This window comes from Glycine max, chromosome 9, assembly GCF_000004515.6.
Source record: "Glycine max cultivar Williams 82 chromosome 9, Glycine_max_v4.0, whole genome shotgun sequence".
NCBI lineage: Eukaryota > Viridiplantae > Streptophyta > Magnoliopsida > Fabales > Fabaceae > Glycine > Glycine max.
This window is the reverse complement of record NC_038245.2, coordinates 47,561,648-47,578,097: the sequence shown is the minus strand read 5'-3', so window position 1 is coordinate 47,578,097 and position 16,450 is coordinate 47,561,648. Positions and strand designations below refer to the sequence as shown.

The following is a 16,450-nucleotide window of genomic DNA, read 5'->3' as shown; positions in this document are numbered from 1 at the left end:
CCTAATTACTTGTTAAGAAATTAAAAAGGAGTTTTTTTGGGAAATTAAATTATATGAAAACCCATTTAAAAATCATATGAAAATACATTTTCATGTATCTCAATAAGAAAAACTTTTCTATTTTACTTATTCCACCGCTTTCCTAGGGACACTAGTTAACATCTAAAAAAGGAAATATTAAATATTTGATATAGATTTAAAGGCATTCAATATTTTATCACATGATAGAAAATTAGTAAATTGTATACTTAATGACTTTTAACTACAGAAAAAATTGAATTTTCCATTGTCATTTCACAATTTAAAATAATTTAATATTTAAAATATTAAATAATTATAAATTTTAAATGTAAAAATAAATATCAAATGAAAACAATGAAAGTTGTGTCTTGATAAAAAAAATTAAAAAAACTTACATATCTCTTTAAAAGCATTTAATAATTTTCTCTTTTAAAAATTATTGAATGTTTTTTAAGCTATATAAAATATTTGTATTTTTCTTCTGAAAAGCACTTAAAATTTGTTTGTCTTCTCATTGATTAAATAATAATTTTTTTATCATGTGCATGTTGTAGAGGTTAAACGATTTTTCTAGCTAAAACTGTCAAATAAGTTGCCCTACTTTATTTTTAAAACTCTTATTTTTAAGCTTTAACTTTAAGTGACTTTTAATAATAAAAAAATTGAGTCTACACAAAGTTTTATTAAGTTTTTGCTAAACATTGTCCCTTAGTACAGTGGATAAGCAATAATATATATATATATATATATATATATATATATATATATATATATATATATATATATATATATATATATATATATATATATATATATATATATATATATATATATATATATATATATATATATATATATATATATTACAAATTAAAACTACACCCATTGTGATTTCCAGTAAAACTTTTTCTACGTACGTAGATTATTTAACTATAATCCTTAGGATACTGGAAATATGGAAAAGTTCGTTTTTATTATGTTTCGAGTTATAAATATTTTTCAAATAGAATTAGATAGATAATTTTCCATAAAAGATATTTAAGATCGTAGACAAAAAAGAAAACAGAAACTCGTTTATCTTATTTCATATGCGCTCCACAGTCATGTTTATGAATAAAATTTCATTTAATAAATAAAAATATGAAAAAAATTGCTTGATTAATCTATTTAACCAAATGGTGCCTAAGGTTCCAAATAGATTCAATAATCAACGAAAAGCCAATCACGAAACCAGTCTACAAATTTTAATGCCAAAGAAAATCTCTAAACACATATCAGCAACCAAGTCCAAATTATTAACTACTAAATGTGCTTAGAAAAGCTAATTAAAATCTCAAAAATTCTCATAATTGTCTAAATTATCATGACTCAAAGCATAGATGAATGACAGCTCCCTTGTCAAGGTGAAGTCATTGCTTGAGATCAGTTCGAACCCAACCTATCACCATTACCTGACACGTGAAGATATATATATAAATAAGAGCACAATTCAAGAAATTAAGGGCTTACACTTGCACCCCGTGTTTATAATATCATACACAACAAATATCTCAAGCGTGCGTGTGTGTGATTATAGAATAAAATACTTACCATGGTTGGCTGCATTTTCTAAGGACAAACATCTCAAATGGGGGTCCGAAGCTAATCCACGCAGTGCATATGATGGATCATAAAGTGTGTTTCTTATAGCCCTACAATGATGATAGAATAGAACATAGAATTAGAAATCTTAAGCGTTCATGTTTGTATATGTTTTTTCTATAATATGTATGTTATGTTAATAGAATATAGAATAAAAAAAACTTACCATGGCTGGTTGCAATTCATATAGGTAAGGCATCTTAAATGGGGATCCACAGGTAAACCGCGCGTATCATATGATGGATCATAAGTTGTGTTTCGTCCAGCCCTACATTGATGATAGAATAGGATAAAGAATAAAAAATCTCATGCATATACCCTTGTGTTTATGATAGGTTTATTTTGTTTCTTTATTTATATTTTAAGTTTTTTTTTGTTCTCTTGAATTTAAAAATTTTCATTTTAGTCATATTTTTGTTAGATCAAAATAGTCTTTTCATTTAATTTGTGAATGGTGTTAATTTTAACTAACATGATATATCTCACATTTTTTACGTATCACTACACTAGCATGATACACTAACAGAAGGATTAATTTGATGTAGTAGATAAATTTTAATACATCATTATAGATATATTGAAAATATATCAAAATGTGTCCAAAATCCGGGTTCAGTGGAGAAATTCAACTTACCATGGTGGGGAAGGGTTTCTACTGACTTGACCAGTTGGATAAAGTGAGCTACTCAGTTGAGGCTCTTCAATTGTCATTCTCATCTAGATTCAGAGGAATTCATCATAAAAATTTATTACTTAAATTTGAAATAGAATCATTCCTAAAAAAATATATATAGATAGATCAATCAAGTGAGTGCATGAAACTAAAACAAAAGTACATTACACTCTTTATGTGTTAATGTGTATGTTATATAACGTACCCTTACATTCCTTGATGATGATGACTCTCCTATTTCATAGGAATTATGATGAATGCCCAATACTCCTCCATGTAAAGTCTGAAACACAATAGACATTAAGGAAAATGATATAAAACATAACAAAAGTCACATTTTTAAAAGGATTTAACTGTATGATGTACATGCACAAATATTTTTGAGTTGGTTTCAACACAACAATTTGTCATTGGTTCTTCATATGATTTTTTAGAACTAGAAAGTTTTTAATTTTCCTCTCAGACAAAGAGTTCATATTTCAAATTATTAATACTCAAGAAATAACAATTTAATTTATAGCAACCTAGCTAATTTTCTGCCATATGTAACTTTTTTTTTAACATTGCAATTTTATGACAAATGTAGAAATCTTTTGAACATTCTTGTTACAAAAATATTTATACTTTTATGTGACCAAAATATTGTTGGACATAAGGAACATTTTTTATGGGGTTTAAGGTTTATAATATATGCTACATAATTGAGGGTATATCTTAGAGTGGAGTTTTGGGAAGTAGAGAAAAAAAAGGGGGATTTTTTTTAAATTAAGGGTGTTATGTACTATTTATAATATATATATACTTGGCCCAATTATCAAATCCATCGAAGTATTGGATCAATTAGTCACCGCTAGAACCATTGAATCATTTGTTGAACTGCATTAGTGGTTATATATTAAAAGTTTGTAAAAAAATCATAATATCCTAATTTCGTACTTCTAAAAGTTATAAAAAAAATCCATATTATATCTAAAAGCTCACAACACAAGAATTCAATCAAAAACATGTGGGACCATTAGTTCACTTAAACAACTTTAACCAGTCAAATTATCGATTAACTAAAAAATCAATTGAGTTACACCAAGTCACACTAGTTATGTAACATTTTCATCAACCACCAACTCAGATTGGTTATATGATTGGGTCACAATTAGACCAATTTGATCAGATAATTTAAGTCAATTTTTAGAATATCAAATTAATACATTATGTTAATTTACCATTTTTATTTATTTTATTTTTAAAAAAGTATTAAACTAAATAGTATTTATTAAAAAATTCTCTCTTTCCTTTTTTTAATAATATATCACTCCTAAACATATCCTTAATTTTCAAATGTAGAAACTTTTCTCTTTAATATTTTTCTCACAGACATACACAGACACATGGAAGCATGCATAGCTGATACTCTGTCACCTACATGAATTATGCTGTTAAATTAAAAACAAGTTTCTCACCTAACAGAAAAATAAAATGACCATGTACCTGTGAAGTGTTTGGAAATTGATTTTGCACAGGGGACCCTATCCTAACATTCCTCAAGGATGACTCTCTTATTCCATACAAGTTATGATGAAAGCCTGATAATCCTTGTTGCAGAGTCTGAAACAAAACATTAAGGAAAAAGGATATAAAACATAACAAAAATAACAATTTTAAAAATATTCAATGGTATGATATAGACATCATGCACAAATATGTTTTAACATTGGTTTCAACACATTAATTTATTATTGGTTCATCATATGCTTTTTTAGAACTAAAAAGTGTTTAAGTTTTCATCGCCTACAAGGGATTCGTATTTAAAATGATTTGTCAAGAAATAACAATTTTATTTATAGCAACATAATTTTCCATCATATAAATTCTTTGGGCATTGTAATTTTATGCATATGCGTATTTCTTTTGTAGCAATACTTATTATGAAAATATGTATACTCTTGTCATTGTAATATTTTTGGAATTAATTTTTTGTGTTTTTTCATAGTCTTTCCTTGATATGTGATAAACTAATTTATCAATATATAGGCAAAATACTTGAGGGTATATCTTGGAGTGGTGTTTTGGAAGCAAAACAAAGCTAAGGACACTAATTTTTTTTTTTATATTAAGAAAGTTTTAGACTAATTATCAACTTGATCAAGATCAACATGTCATTAGTCAAATCACATGAAACAATATATTTTTAAACAATTCCTAAAAATTTATAATATGTAAATTTCATACATTCAAAATTATAAAAATTCATAATATACCTTGAAAATTTCCAATTTGTTTTACAACGTACTAGTTCATAAAAAAAATTTCTAGCTACTACGTCACCTAAACCGGTTCAACTAGCTAGTTGAGTTACCAACTCACTTGAAAAGTCAAACGGGTTGCATTTGGGTTTGTAACATTTTCAATCCAACAAGCAATTCAAGCCACTTATATAACTGATTTCTTGTCAGACCAATTCAACTAGTTGGTCCAAATCAATTCTTATAACCTTGATTAAGATATTAAATATATACTAATTTATTTTATGACCAGGGTCCATACATATTGTTAGTGTGTGAATATCATAGAATCCATTAATCATACAACTAGCACAAAACCACAATATGTTGTAAAAAAAAAATAGAAAACATATTTGAAAGATAGTCCTTCGCCTAGATTAATTAAGTTAATGGATTAAAAACAATTTTCTCAAAAAGAAAATATAAAATAAATTAGCCATATACCTGTTGAGTATTTTGCAATTGAGTTTGCATTGGGAATCCTCCTATAGTATTAGGATAATTGGTATATCTATTTATAGGACCCAGCACTTGTTCAAATTGTATCTCATGGATCGGCTCAATAAATGCAGATGTAGGATTCCTGTTTATACATCTGAATTAAAGGCATTAACATATAAAAATAAATGTTAAAATAAGATGAACAAAATAGTAAGGCTAATTATTCTTCTTCACAATCTTTCTACATAATTATTACAAGGAAATTGTGGACAAATTTTCTAGAAAAATTCAAACATTTAGAGAGGATATAAATGAATTGTTTTCTCTTTATATGAATTAAAACAACTATTTAAATTATAAAATAAAAAAACTTAAATATATTTTTTGTCTCTCAAATTTTAGTTATTTTATTTTGGTCCAAAATTTTAAAATATTTTTAGTTCTTCAATTTCAAAAAATTCTATTTTTAGTTCCTCAAAAATAAAAGTGACCCAAATTTGAGGAAACAAAAACATATTTAAATCTAAAAAAAATTAAGGGAGGCAAAAGTCGAAACCATCAATCTTCTTGAGAGATGGCTATTCATGGGAATTTTCTATTGTAGAGTCAAGAGTTTTTTTTTTTAATAAACTGATATTTTGACAACAACAAAAAAATACCTTTCTATGGTGCCCAATATTTCTTTTTTTAAGACATTAAATGAAAACTCAAAAGCTTGGAGTTATACTATCCTCGAAACTCTACTCTCAAACATAAATCTCTACAATAAGTGAAGGGATGAAGAAGGCTTCAACAATTTTCTCAATTAAACCAATAAGTTGCAAAACAGGATAAGAAAAACAATTAAGCTTTTATCACCATCAACAAAATATATGTATTTCAAAACACTTCAGATAGGCATCAAATACAAATTTACATATAATTAGAGATCTTTTAAAAAAGATAAACAATAAATATAAATTTGACATATACTTCTGTCTTTTGTGGCACCAAATAAATTTTCTAAAGGAATTGAAAGAAAAGTTTAAAAATTTTATGTTGCAACAATTCTTAACTTTAACATTTATGGAAAGCAATATATGCATTAAGCAAAGAAGTAAATAAGGTTTCAACTTTTGTAATCATATAAGTAATTGACAAGAAAAAAAAGAGACATACCTTCTTCCAGGCATTGTAGCAATGTTAAAAAGACAGATGAAATGAGGAAGATATGTTGTTTTTTACTGTATTCATTTTCGATAGTTCTTATTAAATACTCTTCAACTTTGGTTAGATATTAATTTTTTTGTCTTTTATTTTTATTTTTATTTTTAAAAATATGAATAAAATATTATACTCATCCTTGTTTCACCATCAAACGCCTATTGAAAATGGTCAAACTCTGTAGCCAGCTGTAATACATATGATCTTGTGTGACCGGCCAACTCATATTTGTTGCATTTTCTATTTTAAAAACCTAATAATCATTGTAAAACCGTCATTAGTTACAAAATCTCATAATAACTCTATTTCCCACCATTAATCATATTTATCTTGAAACCATGTCCACATCATCTTCTAAATTAGAATAAGTTAAAAGATGAAGCAAAGTTAGTGAATAATGTTTGATATGATGAATAATGTTTCACCATGAAACTCCTCTTCAAAATGGTCAAACCGACGGTGAAAATCTCTGGTCAATTGTAACACATGATCTTCTGTAGCCAACTCATATTTGTTGTATTGTGCATTTTAAAAACATAGTAATCATTGTAAAACCGTCATTAGTTACAAAATCTCATAATAACTCCATTTCCCCACCATTAATCATATTTATCTTGAACCCATATCTAAATCATCTTTTAAATTATTGAAGCAAAGTTATTGAATAATGTTTGATATGAAGAATAAATAATTTAGACATCCAGAGGATGAAATTGAATTAAAAAATAAAAGTTAACAAAAATATTGACATGAAAAATAACTTATAGAGAACAAAAGTAAATAAACAAGTTAAAAGATCAAACTAGCACATAATTAAATTTAGAAGACAAAAATTATAATTACCCAAATTGTTGTATTTGTATATTTTTTACATATATTTTAACTGGTTTTTTTCTAATTGATAATTCAATAGTGATCTTTTGAAGTGTAAGGATCAAGAAAGAAAAATTATCTCATCAAATATTTTTTTATAACTATAAAAAAACTTTAATCACATAATTAAAATATCTAATTATATAATAAATTATTAATTTTTGTCATTGAATTAAAAAATCTTAATGTTTTAAAGAAATATCATTTGTCTACATCACATTGATGTCATAATGATATTAGAGATGACAAATCAGATTGCTTAATCCAACCACATTGAACTAGAGTTTAAAATTGGATCAAGTTAAGTCGCCCTAAATTTTACCTAACTGATGAATTTAGTCTAGCCTAGTCATATGTCAGGAAAGAAAAAAAAAACATTTTTCAGGCCTTTATTTAAGCAACCTTGTCTGGCCAATAGAGTAAATCGGGTTGAGCCAAGCATACTTAATATTTTAGGACCTTTATTTGAGCCATAGTTTTAAAAATTGGATTGGACCAACTGATTTGATAGGGAGCATATCTGTCATACACGTCTTCAACTATGCATGTTGTCCCACGTATTTTTAAAAGATATATATAGTGGCAATTTTTAGTTGTTATTATTTTAAATTAATTATTTTAAAATTTTAAAGTTAATGAAATACTAACATTTTTATCGGTAAATGAAAAAAATAATCAAAATGAAATTCTTTTTTATAGATCAAAATAAAAACTTTTAAAAATATAAAGAATCAAAATAAATTTTTTAAAATTTAATGTGTTAAAATAAAAAATATTAAAACATAAATGACCAAAAAAAATAACATTCAGTCTTAGTTTAAAAAGGAACAACATGCTTAAAATGTCTACATCTAGAAGGTGAATATGTTGATTATCTAAGACTTAAACCTAAAATTACTAATCAAGTTTAAATAACTCTGGATCAATTTATATGCGCACTAAGTAGTTGATGTTGTATTATTCGATCCCGAATTATATTCTTTTTTATTTATTTTGTTATTATTTTTTCCTTGAACACAGCCCGTTGGTAGTTATTATAGCTTTATATTAGAGCATTTCAGTCAAATGATTTTTTTAGTATTCTGATTAGCTCAATTAGTCTTTTAGTAATAATAAAATTGATTATGAAAAAAAACTCTTTTTAGAAACTCCATTATTAATAGGATAAATAGTCACTTTTGTCTTTGAATGTGTAATTTGTTGACAAATATGTCTTTAAAAGATGAAAATATAAAATTTAGTCCTCAAAAGTGTAAAAAGTACGATAAATATATCTGGTCGTTAACTTCTGTCCGACACCGTTAATAAAATAGCCTACGTGGCACAGATGAATGAATTTTTCACTAAAATGATTACCAACGTGATCATTTCTAATTGTCAGCATAGGGACATATTTTTCATATAATTTTTTTTTTTACTTTTCATTTTTCGATTCCGCAGACAAATGGGTCCCTAAAAGATGAAAATGAAAATACAAAATTTAGTCCCCGAAAGTGTAAAAAATGCAACAAACATATTCGGACGTTAAAAATAGATTATGACTAATTATTATAATTTTGAAATATTTATAATGATTGCGATAAGATTTTGGGAGAGCTATATCGCACTAGTAAGTGTATATTTCCGTTATATAATTTTCAAACTTCACCAATGGTTGAGACATGCATAAAATATTATCAATGAAAGTTAATTTTTATTATTATGGCGAATTCTTGTTACTTTTCTTCAACTACAAAAAAAAAATCAATCATTTGGTTGTTAATTTTTGAATAAATGCTATCAACACAGGAAAAAAGGAAATTTTACTGTAAAACAATAAGAAAATCATTGTTTTTATTTCATCAAACACTATTTATTTAATTTTTTAATAATTTTTTCATAATAAAATATGAATGTCTATTAATATATGTAATGACATCAAATTACAAATTATAATAATAAAAGTTTATTGATTTTTAAAAAAATTTTAAATCATACACAATTATTTTTTATTGACTGGTCATTTAAAAAATCATAACCTTAAAAAAAACATTCTAAAGGAGGTGATTGTTTTTTATAGACTAAAAGTGTCTTTGCAATTACAATTTTTCCTAAAAATTATTCATGGATCTAATTTAACTATAATGTTTTACAATAAGCATTTTTTTGCTTGAACCTTTCATCAAGCATGGGAGCGTAAAAAATTTATTTATAGTTTATAAAACGAGTATTCTTTTTTCTTTAGACTCAATTTAATTTACGAGTTTGTTAAAAAAAATTGTCGCAATCATTATAATTTTTTTCAAATTATAATAATTAGTCACAATCTACTATTAACGTTTAGATATATTTATTACGCTTTTTATAATTTCGGAGACTAGATTTTATAGTTTAATCTTTCAAGATGCATTTGTCAACAAAGTGAGAAGACAAAAAGTCAACAAATATTATATAACAAAGATGTCCTTATACTGGCAATTAGAGATGATCACGTTGACAATTATTTCAGTGACAAATTTGTCCCTCTGTGTCACGTGGACTATTTTATTAACGGTGACGGACGACATTAATGACCAGATATATTTGTTGTACTTTTTACACTTTCGAAGACTAAATTTTATATTTTCATCTTTCAAGGACGCATTTGTCAACAAATTATACATTCAAAGACAAAAGTGACTATTTACCCATATTAATATGATAAGATATTATTTACTTTACAACATTCTTTAATTTCCTAAAATAATATGGAGTCTCAAGTATCTTTCGTTTTGTCATGGGTGAGAGACCACATATGTCCTCTAAGGTTCTAAATCATTGAATCAAAGACTAACTCCACTTACAATACAAGACTGTCATTAACTTAAATTTTTTTTACACAAGATTGATTTTGCTATAATATATCTATCTACCTCTTTTGTTCACCAACAACAATTGACAAGTGATAAGTGGTAACAATTTATGTCTCTAAATTACATGATTTAAGTTTGAATTTTGATTGATCATGTGTAATAAATCATATTAAAAAAAATCATTTTATGTGAGTTTATTGTCTCCAACAAAAATTTGTCACTTTTAACATAAATTTGTATCAATACCATGATGAGCAAAAAAAACTCTACCTCTTCGATCTAGTGAAATTATTGGGACTCAAGATACAAGATTACAAGCTGATATATGCATTTTTGTGCATTATATAATATACCAAATTAAAGTAACCAACCCATTTAGTAGTAGTTCTTTTATAAAAAAAAATATTATTCAATAAAAAACGGCAGTGGTGCAAATTATGCTTAAAAACAAAATGCGAAAATGATAAACCTTTCAAGTCTAGAAAAGTACCAACTGGGATCAGATCCTTTTATTCGAATCAAATTTAAAGCTTTTATGCAGCATTGAAGATCTACCGGTAAACTATCAAGCAGATACGGTTTTTTTTTTTTTAACTTTCCAGTAGCTTAAAGAAAGTATATCTGCAGCAAAATAGAAATACCAATATGGTGAAGTACATATTTTGCTCGGTATGTGCTGCAGAGAGAGTAACTATAGCTCACATTGACTCACCAATCAACATAGATCATGTAACCAACAAGCAGACTCATAATTTTTTTTAAAAATGGAGAAATTATGATTCAGCCACACCCCATACCATTTGATCCTTAAAATATGCTTTGAACAGCACATGGGTTGTAGCCCAGATGAGGTCAGAAAGATTCCCAACCAATGTTCACAAGACTCAGATGCAACTCCAACAAAGCCTACTACAGCCATACTCCTCATCCTCATAAATTTACCAACAATAATAATTAATATCCACGCTTTATAAACATTATAGCATTGCTAGTATTAGTATTATACAAGAAATCTTACAAATGCAGCAACAACTTAACAAAGACCAAGTCTCGTAGTGTTAATGCATGGGACTAGTCAGAGCAGTGAACCACAACTTACAAATAGGCAGAAGTAGGTTTGTGGCAAAGGCTTAATTGCCCTACTCCAACCCAACCACCACCCACCTTAATATGATACATACGGTTGGGTACACCAATATGCATTAATATCATCACATCCATCTTCACTCCCAACAATTAAGACCCATCAACACAGGAGCTTTTCACCAAAATTAGCACTCCTCAGTGCCCTCTATCTAAAGGTGAGTGAAAAGCTAACCCATCTGCCCCCTATTGTCTCCCTCTAAGGGTGCCCCGTTTATCAATTCTGGGACCACCCTAATTGATAGGCATCACACAGATCCTTCTTCATATGTTTTATGGTCCATAAGCCACCTTTTTTACTTTGCCTACAAGTTTGGCTGTAAAATTTCATCTGTTGCATCCAACTAGAGTAGTAAAGATACAAATTCATACACCAGGAATAAGCTTTTATGAGTACTACCAAGATAAGAGGTTTTAGTTTAGGAATTAATGATACACTGAGAAGAATAAACTTTTATGACTACTACCAGCATAGGAGGTTTTAATTTAAAAATTACCAAGTCTAAGAATGTAAAAGTTTTTTATATTGTCATCTAATCACACACCGTCCTGTATAGTAAGTTAAGTTTGTTGACTTTAATAATATCTACCTCAAAAATCATACTAATATTTTACTGACACTGTAAGCTTGTTAAACTCTTAATTTAATGAGGTAACAAGTAAATTTAATCTGAGCCAGAGATACCATACCATGAAAGCTACTTTATGCTCCAAAAGAAAACAAATGCTTGGGGGTAGTGAAGGTAATTGCAGGATGAAGAAAGGTGCAGTAGTAGATACGAGAAATCAGCATTATAATATTCAATAAAAAAAATCCCTCAATAGTGCAATCTGCATTAGAACATTTTATCGTTAAAATAAACAAATGAAATAATTAAATAAGGAAACCACAGGTCGCCTTAACAAAATGAGAATAAGTTGTAAAGTTGAATCATGGTCCAGGCCAAACGACAGCCTCACTGAGCACTTGCATTACTATAATCATTCAAAAAAGTGAAAAATTATCATGAACCCCAGTATCTCCACGTAAAGGGACAACGTTTTCTTGATTCCCCATGTACTACATATAATTATATCATATATTGCTATCCTGACAAATCAGACAATGTGCTATATCTTCAGGCACCCCTAACAAATCCCAGTAAGCACTGCAGAAAGCAAAAAATAATTCCAGGAAATAACAATCCCCAAACAATAATAATAACTAATAGTAATAAAAAAACTAACCAAGAACAGATATTCTTAACTTCACTTCCCATTCACACTCGCAACATAATTAACTAAAGATAACCCTCAATTTTTTTCCAATTATTATTATAAGACTATAATAGGGGGAGGGGACTAAAGATGGCATCCAAAGCAATTACAGGTCTTTGGTGTGAATGAGCAAAAGCCAAAAGGTCTATGAGGAATGTTGCAATTGATGGCATAGCAACAAGGAGAGGGCAAGCACATCCCTTTTGCTCCACCACAGCAGGTGCACAAGGCACATATCTGGAAGCTTCCAAGTTTCCTTCTGCTCTCATTCATCACCATCATCATCTCCATCTTCCCAGCCTCCACCAAGGGCACCATTGGAAATGACCCATTTGCCTCCTAATCATAAAAAAAAAAAAAAAAAATCTTTTTCAGTTTACAGCACTGCCCAAGAGAAAATTCACAGGAAACATCACAAAGGGTAACAGAAAAAGTAGCTAGGACGAAGAATGAAATTGAAAAATGAAAACTTTTTGTGTGTGTGACTGAGAAAGAGAGACGGGGGACTCACATGGACCAAGCTTGCCTCATTTGCTAAAATGGACACAAAAATGAGAGAGATTATGAGGCCATGAGCAGGCATCATGGTTGGTTGGTTTGTTGGTCACTGACAAGTGCTTCTTACTCTTAGGTTTGTGAATGGAAAGGGGATGGTGATAATCTTGTATTGTGTGGACAAGCTTCAAATTGGTGTATCATAAATGTGTATTTGGTGCCTACTTATATATAAAAATAATGTAAGAGCTTCGGCTTGGTTTGATAACTAAACTGAATAGCTGGTTTTGCAGATTTCACAAGGAAAGAGTGAAAACAAAAAAGACTAGGGAAAATGAAATTATATGAGTTGGGAGTTGGAAGACAGTGCTAAGAAAGAAAGGCAAGGAAAAGAACAAGGGTTTCCTTTGAAAACAGAGGCCACAGCACAGAGAGTGACCCTTTTGGTTTCAAGAGGTAGTAAAGAGAACACAACAAAAACACAGAGACAGAGAGAGAGAGAGAAAGAGACAGTGAGATTTATTTAATCGAGAATATCAAACACTCACACACACTCTCTTGAGACTCTCAGTCTCACTCAAGTAAAGTGTAAACACCCTTTCTTTTCTTCAACCCATTTGTGTGAATGTCTGTAAACCTAATAAAGGCAGGAATTTTATTAAAAAAAAGTAGTGAGCAGTAAAATAAGAGAGATCTTAGTCTGAGTGGTACTCAAACTCTTATTTTTTTTATAAAAAAAAATTGGGTTCAAACTTTATAGATAAAAAAACCATGATGAAAAGGAAATAATATTATTAGAGATAATCAATCAGATTTTTTAGCGACAATTAATTATAAAAATCGATAAATAATTGGTACCAATAACATTCATAATATTTAAAAAAAAAAAAAGACATTGGTGCTGTAATAAAGAAATAGAACAAAAGAAATTAGCGTGGACTGTGGACCTCATTATATTTATTGGGTTTGTGTGAACAGAAGCACAATATATCTGCATCAGGCATATGGGTCTTCACAAATTCTCTCATAAATGGATTGAGAGGATGCAATTTGGCACTCACGTAGAGGGTTACATTGGAAATCACGGTTTGTATACGATGGTCGGGTGGTCCTTTGCTAATAGTAATAGGTACTATTAGACATAAATGTGTACTACTACTAGTATTTTACGGCATCTATTTCTTTTAACTGTAATTTTTAAAAGAAAAAGTATGTCTATCTATTTACTATTTTGAAATTTTAAAATTATTATTATTTTAAGTATACCACTGTATAAAAGAGGAATTTTTTTTTACAGATCTCATGTCTACTAAAGACGTAAATAATTTATTAATGTTTGTGTTCGATTTAAAATATAAAAATAAAAGATAATTTTTTTAGTTATAATAAAGAGTAAGAAGTGGGGGATTCATATAATTTCGTCTCTATTCCTTTTTTTTTCTTAACAAATATGTTCATTTCAACTGAACAAAACCAAACATATTTGTCATTTACATGTCTCAACCAAAACAGGGTTATTTGTCACCTAGAAGTTGATAACTCCAATAACATTATGGAAGGAGAAAAATGGTTTTCATTCTTTTTATTTATTGACAAATATTTATTGTTAGTTTATTAATTTTTATTAGTAGAAGTATTAGAACCTAGGATCTCTCAATCCTGTCCTTTCTTTATCACCACACCAATATTATATCTCCAAAAATGTTTTTCATTCTAACTTTAAGAAAATTGTCTTTCCCATTTTTATTTCACAAACTATTATCATATCAAGTGTATGGACACCTTGCATGTTTGTAGAACCAGTAGTTGACAACAATGTCATTTAGCATCGACTTTTGGCTGAAGTTAAGGACGGATATGCATATAAGATTGTGCGGACAATTGTCTCCACAAGATAAATTTTTATACTTGAATATATTTAATAATTCTTATTTTTTCCCATAAAAAAATCAGTGTCGTCCCAATAAGATAATTTATTTTAAAATGGATTGATATAAAAAGTTATAAAAGATAAAAGAAAAAATAATTTGTACTAATTTTACCGTTTATATTCTTATTTTTTTTATAGTATTGAATATTAAAAATCATACAACATTTTAAAAATAAAAAATGCGTAGAGATCAATTGTACCAGGTAGAAGCTTAAGTTTTTTGTTTTACATAATATGTATTTTGTAAAAATTATAATATTTTTTATAAATATATTATAAAAAATATCCCCACCAAGAAAAAATCTTAAATCCGTCACTGGCTGAAATTAACTAACAAAAACTAGTTGATAAAGAATCAAGAATATAATTTACCAATTTATTTTTATCTTCATCAAACTGGTTGATGATGTGCTAAGTTATGTGATTCTCAATGACAACGGTAGGAACTAGAATGAAAAAAAATATATAATTACTACAAATGGTAATAGTTTTGCTCAAAAAAATAATGAAAACATAATTAACCCGCATGAAAAACAATCCTTATTTGGACTCGCTAACTATTTGTGCTTTCACATGAATTTGAATTTTCAACATTTCATAAACCTCTCAACTATTTCGGTTTGAAATTTGGTTATTTTATAGTAATTAGTAAACGCATTATGTGTGCTTTTGCATAATTTTATTAGAAATGATAAATATACAGACAAAAAACATCATAAAATACTCACAATACATTAAGGAAAAGTTGAGAACTTTTTGACTTAGCGTAAAGTATTATTAATGAATAAAATTTTCTCGAACACTCTTTAAAGGAAAGCTTTTGTTTGCGCGTTGTGTACCTAATTTTATACTCGTGGTTCCAGTAGAGATATCCATCACTGATATGTGTACTTTCATTTATTTTTTTCTCCTTTCAAGTATAATAGTAGTGTTTGATTAAGATGAGGGGGTTCCACTTCCACATGTCACCAAATATAGAAAAAGGAGAAAGATTAGCAGATTTATTCCTTAGGACATACACAGCTTTAAATTCTTACACGCACTAAATTAGAGGCAAAAACACAGAACGGTTTAAAGAGAGTGGCCAGTGAAGGGGCAGAACAGAGCTGACAACTAGGAAAAAAATACCAATAGCTAGAAAACAGTCTTATCATATTTGCTTTACAACGTTATTGTGCAGCATCTGTTTAGTGTTATCCATGGTTTTAACTTTAAATTATATTTTCTGCAAAAAGAATATTTTCCCACAAAAGAAAAATCCAATCTAAACCAATTTTCCCATTAAAAAAATTATCCTTCTGAGTAGTTCAGATTTTTAGCCCAGGTGACTCGCCAACCAACTAAATAAATGCTGTGTATCCCACAGAAATCTTGCGTATTTCTGCGGGTTATTAACCAATGAAAGCTTCAAAAGTTGCAACACATGCAAATTGACTCATAGCCTGTTTGGTTCCACATCCACAGGTACTCATATCCGTGACATGCAAAATCTGAAGCTGCTAGTGTTAGATTTTAGGTCAACTATAAAATGGACGTGGTTTTGAACGAAATTGAAGCTAATCCAAACATGGTATCACTCACCAAGAAATATTAGGACGTAAACTGGGAATCAATTATTGTGTGTTTGGAAGAATCAATTATTGTGTGTTTGGAAACTCATCCA

At 28.3% G+C, this 16,450-nt stretch overlaps 2 protein-coding genes across 3 annotated transcripts; both read right to left on the bottom strand.

Moving 5' to 3' along the window:
• Nucleotides 1-1,243: 1,243 nt before the first annotated feature.
• Nucleotides 1,244-6,304, bottom strand: LOC100787685 (uncharacterized). Of its 2 annotated transcripts, none has more exons than XM_003534472.4 (8): nt 6,214-6,304; nt 5,059-5,209; nt 3,821-3,937; nt 2,541-2,618; nt 2,297-2,379; nt 1,829-1,930; nt 1,612-1,712; nt 1,244-1,472 (listed from the first exon to the last, which is right to left on the bottom strand). In XM_003534472.4, the coding sequence occupies exons 1-8, from the start codon at nt 6,225-6,227 to the stop codon at nt 1,444-1,446; spliced, it is 675 nt and encodes a 224-aa protein (XP_003534520.1). In that variant the 5' UTR covers nt 6,228-6,304; the 3' UTR covers nt 1,244-1,443. The 2 variants fall into 2 exon arrangements, with proteins under 2 accessions (XP_003534520.1, XP_006587811.1); XM_006587748.3 differs by having other exon boundaries at nt 5,059-5,197; nt 6,214-6,284.
• A 5,735-nt stretch (nt 6,305-12,039) lies between these two features.
• Nucleotides 12,040-13,478, bottom strand: LOC100787156 (uncharacterized). The gene is made up of 2 exons (XM_003534471.5): nt 12,874-13,478; nt 12,040-12,701 (listed from the first exon to the last, which is right to left on the bottom strand). Exons 1-2 carry the CDS (start codon nt 12,946-12,948, stop codon nt 12,447-12,449), a joined length of 330 nt encoding a protein of 109 aa, XP_003534519.1. The 5' UTR covers nt 12,949-13,478; the 3' UTR covers nt 12,040-12,446.
• Nucleotides 13,479-16,450: the final 2,972 nt, after the last annotated feature.